Below are 9428 nucleotides of genomic sequence, written 5' to 3' on the forward strand. Positions count from 1 at the left end.
TCCCCCCCCCCCCCCCCCCCGTTTCTTTCTCGCCTCTCCCGCCTCTTGGTTTGCTTCTCGCTCGCGTCTCCGCGCCTCGCGCGTGCGTCGCGGGCCGCGGTAGCGCTCCCTTCGTTTCCCACCTTCGGCTCTGCCCGTCGGCAGTCCTCTCACCTGCACACCGAGCCTGTGAGTTGGTGCACGACGAAGAGCACCTGCTGCAGGAGTTCGAGCGCGACGTCCAGCCAGCCCAAGATGTAGCACTGAGTCGCCGCAGCAAGCAGGTGTCGTGCAAAGTGCGAGACGACCGGCTCTCGCTTCACCACCGGGAAAAGCTGGACGACGCTCTCAGCGCTGAAAGGCTCCCATACCCGCGACGCCGGGACCTTCGACGGCCCGCCTGCGCGCCAGGCCGACGAAAGAGAAGAAGACGAGGGTCGGCGGGAGGAAGCGAGGCCGCCTGTGCGTTCGTCAGGTGGACGCAGAGTCTGGGCTTCGCAGGCAACTTGTGCCTCTGCGGCTTCGCTTCTGGCGTGCTCCGCGCGAGACGCCGAAAGCGGCGAATCGGGGTCAGCGTCAGTCATCACGTCCGTGGAGACCTCAGAGTCGCCTAAAGCGAACTGCCGCTTCACAGGCGCCTTGTCTAGGCGGCCGTCGCCTCGTCGTCCCTTGGTCTCTTCGGCGTCGTGTCCAGTCTGTGGCGCGTGATCGTCTGCTGGCTTCTTCGCCTTTGCGCCGAGGTCGTTTCGTTCCTCCGCGTCTCCGTCGTCCCCGACGCCCCACCGTTCCCACAGCGACACCGCTCCCAAGAGACTGAAAAGCGGACTTCCAGCCTTCACCTGGATCCCCAGGGCGGTCGCCACGCCCCGCAGGACGACGTACCGCCCACTTGGGGTGTGCATGCACCGCCAGAGCGCGCGGTTCGCCGGCACCGCAGAGTAGCCAAAATGCGCCAGCATGCGGCCTCGCACCAGCGTCCAGAGGCTGTCTGGGGTCAGCTGAGCCAGGTGGCGGAGCGCCCGCTCCTGAGGCGAGTCTGCATGCAGATCGGCGCGGTGTCTCGACACAGCCGACGGACTCGCTGCGCCGGAAGAAGCAAGGCTTGTGGCCGGCGAAAAGCGCGCAAGCGACGCGGGAAGCGGGAAACGCTTCGAGGAGTAGTCGACCCCCGGAGGACACAAAAGACACGACAGCAGATGCGCGACTGCCACGCTGAGGTGACCCACGCGGAGCGGGGCGAAGAAAGCCGCAAACACCCACTTGGCTGCACGCACCGTCATCTCCAGTTGGAGAGTACGTACAGCGAGGCTGGGAGCATGTGTCGCCGGCTCGTCGAGCGCCGGGTCCCGAGACATCTCGAAATCCCGACCTGTTTCAATGATGCGGGTCACAGCGCCCAAGTAACGCATGTTGACGCCGAACGCGTGGAAGAACGTTGTCACCGAAGACGATTCCAGGGGCGTGACACAGAGATGCTGGCCGAGCAGTGTCGCCACCAGAGGCACCGCAACGCCGTGCAGGTACTTTGCTGCTTCTTCCAACACAGATTGGTCCCCGAAAGCACTCAACGAAGTCACCGTTTCCTCATGTGCGGACGCCTGACGGTCTCGCAAAGCTGCCTCGGATGCGGCGGAGCGTTCGAGATTCAAGTTGAACAGGCGAGGCGCCGCGCCGCCTGCACTCGGCTGTCTCGCACCTTCCTCGGGAGGCGATGAACAAGGTTGCGCGAAGAAGGCCAGATTGCACACTTGTTCCGCAAGCTGCTGCGACCGCTCCGCGAGGTCCAGAGACGGGTCCAGGAGACTCACATCTCGTCCAAGAAGCTCCATCATCCGGCGATCCTCCGCCGATAGCTGAAACGCGCTGAGATCTTCTCCGGAGTCAGCTTCCTTGTCGCCGTCGACTCCTTCCGGTGTGCCTCCGTCCTTCTGGGCCTCTCCCCAGCCCTCAGTCGCTGTCTGTGTGTCGGCCATCGCTCTTGTTCCCTGGCCGCTTTGCTCGTTCGTCTCACCAGCCGCAGTCTCCTCGCTCGAGGGCGCGCCTGAAGGATCGCTTGTGCCTATCTCCGAAGGAAGCAGGAAGGCCCCGCGAGCGGCCAGCTCTCGTCGCAGTGTCTCGTACTCTTTGCGGTGCTCCAGGACTGCGGCGAGTTGTTGGGACCGAGTTAGGTCCAAGCACTTGAGGAGAATGTGTGCGGCGGCTTCTCGCGTCTTCTCGCGGAGATGCGCCGCATACGGCGAGCCAGATTGGAAGAAGAAACCGAGGCCCAAATCCGCCTTGTACCACGTTTGCATCTCGGAGAAAAACGAAGGCAGGAGCGGCACGCGCCGATACACCTCGTGCTCGAGGCGCACTCGCAGGTCGTCTTGCAAGAGAGTGGCCAAGTCTCGCTTTCTGCCCTCGAGAGGCGACTCGCCTTCCAATGGAGAAGGCGAAGAAGACGCAAGCAGTGGTGCAGAGACAGAAGCGCCATGGGCGACGGCGCCGGGGAGCGTCTGGCTAACTGGAGACTCAGTTGTCTCCAAGTCTTGGGGAGACAGCGGATGTAGCGGAGGATCTTTCGCGCTTCCTTTAAGCCCTTGTTCTCGCTGGTCTTCTCGCCCGCGCACCTCACGTTTCTCCTGTCGCGCGGCTTCGCGATCTTCCGTCGCTTCTCCGACCTCTCCCGCGCCTTCCTCGGGAGCCTGCGAGGTGACTTCGCTCGCTTCTTCTCTTCGCTGGTGAAACTGGAGAAACGCGCTCATGAGTTCGGGTCTCAGCCACTCGAACGCAGTGTCGTGTCGACTCGGGCCGCGTTCGTCCTTCTGCGCGGTCTCGTCGCACCGCGGCGTCGCGTTCAAGTCCTCGGGGGAAGACGCCGAAAGAGAAAAGGAACAGGCGCTCAGGTTGAGATCGCGCGTCAGGTCCGCCGGGCACAGTGACCCGAGCTTGAGGAGATGAAGCTGCTTCTCCCTTGCCTCGGCAACCAACTCTGCGTCACAGTGAAGCAGACGCCGTTCCTGCAAAACAGACAGCAGGTGGGCGACAGCCGGAGACAGTGAGAACGAATGCAGTGTTAAGCCCCGAAAAGAAAAACGCAAACTGAGGAGAGCAAAGCGCCTGAAAGAAGACAAACAGGGGAAAGCCGAGACAAGTCCACTAGGCAAAAAGAGGTAGATGCAAAAGGCGAGACGAAAGAACAGAAAGCCAAGCCGCCAGTCCACAGGGCGTGCGCATGTGCAGTGCGGCTGTCGCTGGGTTGGGCCCCCTGAACCGGGGTGAAGGTCGAACCACCGGCAGGAGACATCCGCGCATAGACAGCGAGAGAAAAAAGAACGAAGACGTGGCAGCTCGAAGGCACACATTTGCTCAGGGAAAGCGAGAGAGTCACGGGGCGATAACCAGTGAAGGCACACACAGCTGAGATATAGACGCACACACAGACATCGGAGGATCCACTGCAACAGAGAAAGAGAAAGAAGCGGCGAGTGCACCACAAAAAACCCGGATGGGAGAGAGGACGTGAGAGAAACAGGGAGGGGGAAAATAGAGGTCGAGAAAGCGAAAGGGGGAAAAAGAGAAAGAGAGTGCTTGAACAGACTGGTTTCTGGCGAGAAACAAGGTAAACACACGGTGTGCGAGGGAAAATGAGGGGACTGCGGAGCGCCTGTTTTTCTCTCTCACCCTCTGGCCTGAGCTAGGATGGAAAACGGTATGTGTCTTGAGTCCAAGGACGTGTCCAAAGACACTCTTCTCCAAAATATCAAGGTAAGGAGCATCCGTCACTCCCTTTTCTTCTTCGTCCTGCAAACGACTCGCTCCGCTTCCACCCTCGCCTCTCCTAGATCCTGAGCCGTGCTTGTGCGTCAGGTCTTCCGCGCCGTTCTCGTGCTGCTTCCCTCTAGACAGATCACCCAAAGGCTCGCCTCCTTCTCGAGACCGGGCGGCGAGGAGTTGCTGAGGAGAGACGCTCTGGCAACGGAGACGGCATCCCGCATAGTCAATGAGGAGCGGATACGGCGCGGCAAGCTGCCAGTCATCCCCAGGCACGCCTGTCTCTTCCTCTCGGTTCTTTCTCTCGTCTTCGTTTTCTCGCTGATCCGTCGCCGCTGAACCGCTGAAGCGGCCGAAATCGGCCTTCTTCTGACGTTGAAAAGCATGCATCATTTCCAGGAGCTCCAGTCCCCGTGTCTCCGCCTTCATTTCGCGTCTGTCCCGGTGTGTGTCTCCAAGATTCACCTCATGCCGTCTCTTCTCTCCCGCGATGATTTCTCCACTCTGCGCGTCTGCATGCGTCTCGCCCACAGGCAGCGGCGTATTTGCGGCGCGTTCGATGGCTAGCTGTCCCCGGAAAACCACTTCCGCCGCCCCCGCAGAGCCCGCGCCTCGGCTCTCTTCAGGCCGCAGAGCCGCATGCGAACCGCATGCAGGCAAGAGGCCACAGGACTCCCTTCCTGTCTGCTTGTCTCCGTCCGCTCCGACCGACGAGACAGTGCTCTGCATGCAAGGCCGCGGAGGCTCGCAGTCGGAGACCGAGGAAGCCGCTGAGTGCTCAGATGGACTTACACCACTCAAACGCCCCTCGCGCACGTTGATGGCTGCTTGAAGAGCAAAATGCTGAAACTCAACAAAGAGCTGAAGAAAACATGGAGGAAGCCAAGACAAAAAGATACACATGCGTATATGGACATAAAGATAGATGTGTACAAATCAAATAGGCGTGCGTGTATCCTGCGTTCATGGACACAACATGCATCAGCATTCGTCGCTATGTTGATGCCCCTTGATGGCGTGTTGTGAATAGCTAGAGCCCACGTGCCTTTCCTCATATGGAAACATACTCAGAAACACACATGCGTACCACCGGGGCTGTGTACTGTACAGACAGCTCTGTTGGCGGTATTCCATATCCCCATACATTTTGTACGCACCATACGTGTTGTCTGTTATCTGCAAACGCCGACGAACGCAAACGGAAAAACAGCTGAAGTGTAAAGGGACCAAAAAGCCTTTGCGAACCCTTTTTCACGCATGCACCCCCTGGCCAGCGGCCGTCTCTTCGAAAATGTCCACTGCGGGTATCTTTCCCGAAACACAACTCACTTTAAAGGACGCCTTTTCGAAGTCAATGTGGTCCTGGAGAGTGCTAACGCGCATGCGGCGAAGTGCTTCGACCTCATTGTTCCACCGCCTTTCGGGTTCCCAAGGATCGACGCCAGCTACTTTTTCGAGGTACTCTTCCAGGCGATTGCTGTCTGGTACGTGTTTCTGGGAAAAACCAAGCACCGACAGGAGACACCTGCGTGTCTCCAGACGCACCTCGCGTGTGTCCACGGCCGCGTACACGGACGCATTGCACACGGAGCAGCCCACAACGCGACACACGCTACCGGTAAAGCGCCAGTTCTGGAGCATCTGAACATCTGTACATGCTGTAGACCACCACAGGGATATAATATGTACGGCTGCACACCACGCGTCTATATACATCTACAGAGCAAAACCATTTTCAAGTGCAGATGTAGATATGCATGTATATATACACGCATACACACAAATACACATATAGATAGATAGAAGTGATAACGTTTGGGTGTGGCTTTTGAGACAGAGTTGTATTCTTGAAAGCGTCACACGCTCTAGCGACTGTTTTGGTTTCTCGCGCGTTTTACGTTCCACGCTCTTTGCTTCGCACCTGTTCCTTGGCCACTAAGAAGTGATTGCGCGCCTGCAGCGTGGGCATCACGTGGTACGGCAGATCTGTGTCGAGTTGCTCAGGCGCGAGTGAAGGCAAGACCTCACGATACGCTGGGCTGTATGTGCAGAGCAAATCGCTCAAGGTGTGAAAAATGAGGGCGCGGCCCCGCTCGCTGTCGACTGACACCGACGTGCCTTCCTGAGGACAGATGAGGCGGTTTCGAGGGAAGATGGTGTCGAGAGAACGGCCTGAAGCGAGGCAGAATCCGAAGCGCACACACAGAGAGAGAAGTCTCATCAAGAGAAACAGAAGCACGCCTGGGGATGCAAGCATAAAAACTGGCAAAGCAAAACGAGAGAACGTGCGCGACGGAAGCACCCCTTCGCGAAAAAGAACCCAAGGCGAGGGGCGAGAAGTGAGAGGCAGAAGCGACACCACGGGCGCACAGAGACAGGCAGGCGAGCGAACGACTGCAGCAGATGAACAGACACGCGAAAAAAGAGACGACAAGCACAGGAGCATCTCTCTTTACCTATATACAGATATCTATATATATACATATATATACATACACATATATACATACACATATATACATATATATATATATACATATACAAATATATGAGCCAGAATGAACAGGGATGCGTCTTCAGTTTGTTTGTCGGGAAATGCTCCCCTTTTCGGCTTTTCGTCCGACGTTCTCTTCCAAAAGACAAAGAGAAGACACGCATTTCCTTTACCTGATGCACCTTCTGCACTCGTGATGGAGGCGACGAGGAAACCATCTTCTCGGCAGATGATGGCGAGTCTGCGGTCCTCCAGAGTGCAGAGCTCGAGGTACCAGAGGTCTCCTTGCAGCCGTCGACTTGCAGGAGGCGGATTAAAGTCGCTCGTCGTCAGAGAAGAAAAACACTGAGAGACACAGAGACGTAGAGAAACTCAGAGAGGTCTAGATGCTCAGAGAGGTCTAGATGCTCAGAGAGGTCTAGGTGCTCAGAGAGGTCTATGTACTCAGAGAGAGATTCAAAGAGGCAGAGACATCGACAGCAACACAGAGTTCTCGATATCGTGCAACATGAGTAACGAAAGCTGGAGATAAAACCGGCAGGTGCCGGCGCAACGAGGCCTCGAGTGAAACAGAGGATACAGGCGTGAGAATAGTCCCCAGGAACGCGCGGAGAGCCGAGGGAAGGAGACAAAAACACGAGTCAGCGGCACACCCGAGAAACGAGGTCAAATGGAACAGTCGTTGTGAAACACCCCATACATACACGCCCAGAGACGGCCCCGCAGCTGAGCGACCGGGCACGCAAGCAAACACAATAGAGCGTGAAGGCTTCGTTGCGCGAGAGTGGCCGTACTTTGGGTTTTTTTCTGGGTTCCAGAGTAACTGGTGAGTTGAGAAGGAAGTTGGAAATCTTTTGCGCGCCGCGCAACCTCAGCCTTTCCGTTTCGTCTGCGGACAGCCGTCCGAGTGTTCGGTTCTCTGCATTGCCTGCGTTCGGGGGCGCGCCTCCGTACAGCGCGTCGCGAAACAGGAGACGAGTCAGATTCATCGGCTTCTCGATTTCGTCTCGGCCGTGCGCCTTGTCGCTTCTTTTTCCAGAAGGCATACCCTTCGCGGCTCGCAGCTGTCTTTGAGCCCCTCGGGTGGTTTTCCCCTGCGCGTTCCCACCCACCGGCGTCTCTGTCTCCTCGCCTGGAGACCCAGAGGCACTCCCTGCGTCTTTTCGCCACGCGCTCCGCCCTCGCCCCGCCTTTCTCTTTCCCGCGGAAAGCGCCTGGCCCCGTGTCGCCTTCTTCCTGAGGGTTGCGCCCTCGTCGCTTGTCGCCGCGATGCCCTTCGCCTCCCGAAGCTCGTCTTCCTCGCGCTCTTCCGTGTCGTCTTCCTCGGCGGGGAGGTCGAGAAACGCGGGCGACTCCTCTCGCTCGAGCTCTCCGTTCGCCTCCGCAGAGGCCGCGCCGTCGTGAAGCAGCTGAGCCTCGAGGTGAACGAGGCGTTTCAGAAACGCCCCGTAGGGGCCTGCAGGGTCGGCGGGGTCAGGCAGCCCCCGCATGAGGAGGACCGACGCGTTCACAGTGATCTCCTGGAAGCGCCGGATGTGCAGGCGCACCGCCTTCTCGTCGTACAGCAGCGGCACCAAGTGGAAGACCTCGTCGGGCTCCACGGAGAGAGCAGAGAAAGGCAGGTTCTCGTCGACGCGCTTGCCGCGGAAAAACACGTCGTAGTTCGTGAAGAAGCACGACGGCAACAGCTCCAGCAACACCCAACGCAACTCCGCGATGGTCTCGTGAAAGGCCACCTCAGCCACCACTGTGACAAACGGAGAAGACGAGAGGGTCAGCGCCGTCGGGCTGCTGTCGAGACAGTTAGCACCTTGCACGTTTCGATCAACGTGGCCAAGAACCTTTGTGGAAACCGAACTGCCGTGCTGCTCCGTCCCCTGCGGCTTGGCGTGGCGGGCGCCGGCCGAGTCAGGCAAGGGCGAAGAAAGGCCGCCGACGCCGGGGGGGACATCCTTTCTCGAAGTGTCTCGCAACGGCGCCTCCGCAGGCTGCGGAGAGGACGAGACCGAGAAGGCCCCCACGGAGGCGGGCAGAGCAATGGTGATGCGAATGTACTGATCGCCGAACAGCTCCATTCTGGGGAATCTCAGCAGGGAAAGCAAGCACGGCGGTCGGCCTCGCAAACCTTCCGTCACGGACGAAAATCAGTCGTCTTCACGCAACAGACCTGGCGAAGTCGCGAAACGTCGCGTGTTCAGGATTCACTTGCGCTTCAGCACTCTCGGAAGAACTCCAGCGCCAGCATCGACGTTTTCAGTGGAGTCGTGTGCAGGCAGGTTAGGACGCTCGGAGGCAACGCGGATCGAGAAACTCAGCAGAGCTGAAGGCGGAAGCCCTCCGACAAGTCGCCTAAAGGACAGAGTGCTTGGTGAGTCAACCTGCGTGGAGCGGGGCGAAACCTCCCAGAGCCCAAGACATCGAACGAAGCCCGCAGTTTATGCTTAAACGTGTGAAAACAAGGATACACAAATCGGAAGACGGCGACAGGTCTGCACGGTCACACGTGCGTGCGTGGAGCTGCGCCGGAGAAGCAAGTGGAAGAACGGATGGGCTGTCTTACAGGGAAGAGAAAAAACGAGTGTCTGATAAATCTCGAACGCCGTTCCGTGAGCGGCCCACACAACAAAGCACAGACCTCGTGATATGCCGTTCCGTGAGCGGCCCACACAACAAAGCACAGACCTCGTGATATCGTGCTGCGGTGTATCTACACGTCCACATTCCGTCGCGTGGGGCAATACATGCATGTGCGATGTACCTTCGCGTAGACTGAATGAAGCAATCTACGGAGCGAGGTGACGATGCCGTACCACCCGGACAGTGTACGCGGGAGGAAGACGTGTGAACGAAATCGGCTTGTGGACAAAAAGGGGCGTTTGTAAAGTGCGCGTGGCGACTTTGAGTCGATGACGCAACAGCCGGTATGGAGGTGAACCAGAGAGGCACCAAGTCTGGTGTGTCGGAAAGAGCCGAGTCCAAGACCGAGACGCTAGCTGGGGGTCAGACGTGTATTCCGCGCGAACCTAAAGAGCAAACGCGCCTTCGCGGCGAGAGAAAAAAACACGAGGACGACCGGGCTCGAAGACTTGGGGGTCTGAGGAAAGCGATGGGCGGCAGCGCGTCTTTTCGACTGTCGATTTGTCATCGCCAACCTCTGTTGCGGCAGAGTGTGTGCTCGAGAAGTTGAGTCAGTTGAGTGAAG

General features: G+C 58.4%; 1 protein-coding gene across 1 annotated transcript in view; it reads right to left on the reverse strand.

The window, feature by feature from the left end:
- NCLIV_066510 (Protein KIAA0664, related) overlaps positions 1-8301 on the reverse strand; it is a gene marked incomplete at both ends in the record, with an annotated part of 10140 nt that extends 1839 nt beyond the window's left edge. Inside the window, 6 exons of the mRNA XM_003886202.1 lie at positions 154-2978; positions 3643-4593; positions 5062-5226; positions 5654-5904; positions 6400-6571; positions 7021-8301. Of these exons, the coding sequence (XP_003886251.1) occupies positions 154-2978; positions 3643-4593; positions 5062-5226; positions 5654-5904; positions 6400-6571; positions 7021-8301 (5645 nt within the window). The remainder of the gene's footprint in view (positions 1-153; positions 2979-3642; positions 4594-5061; positions 5227-5653; positions 5905-6399; positions 6572-7020) is intronic.
- Between the last annotated feature and the right edge of the window lie 1127 nt (positions 8302-9428).

Source organism: Neospora caninum, chromosome XII (assembly GCF_000208865.1).
Source record: "Neospora caninum Liverpool complete genome, chromosome XII".
Taxonomy (NCBI): domain Eukaryota; phylum Apicomplexa; class Conoidasida; order Eucoccidiorida; family Sarcocystidae; genus Neospora; species Neospora caninum.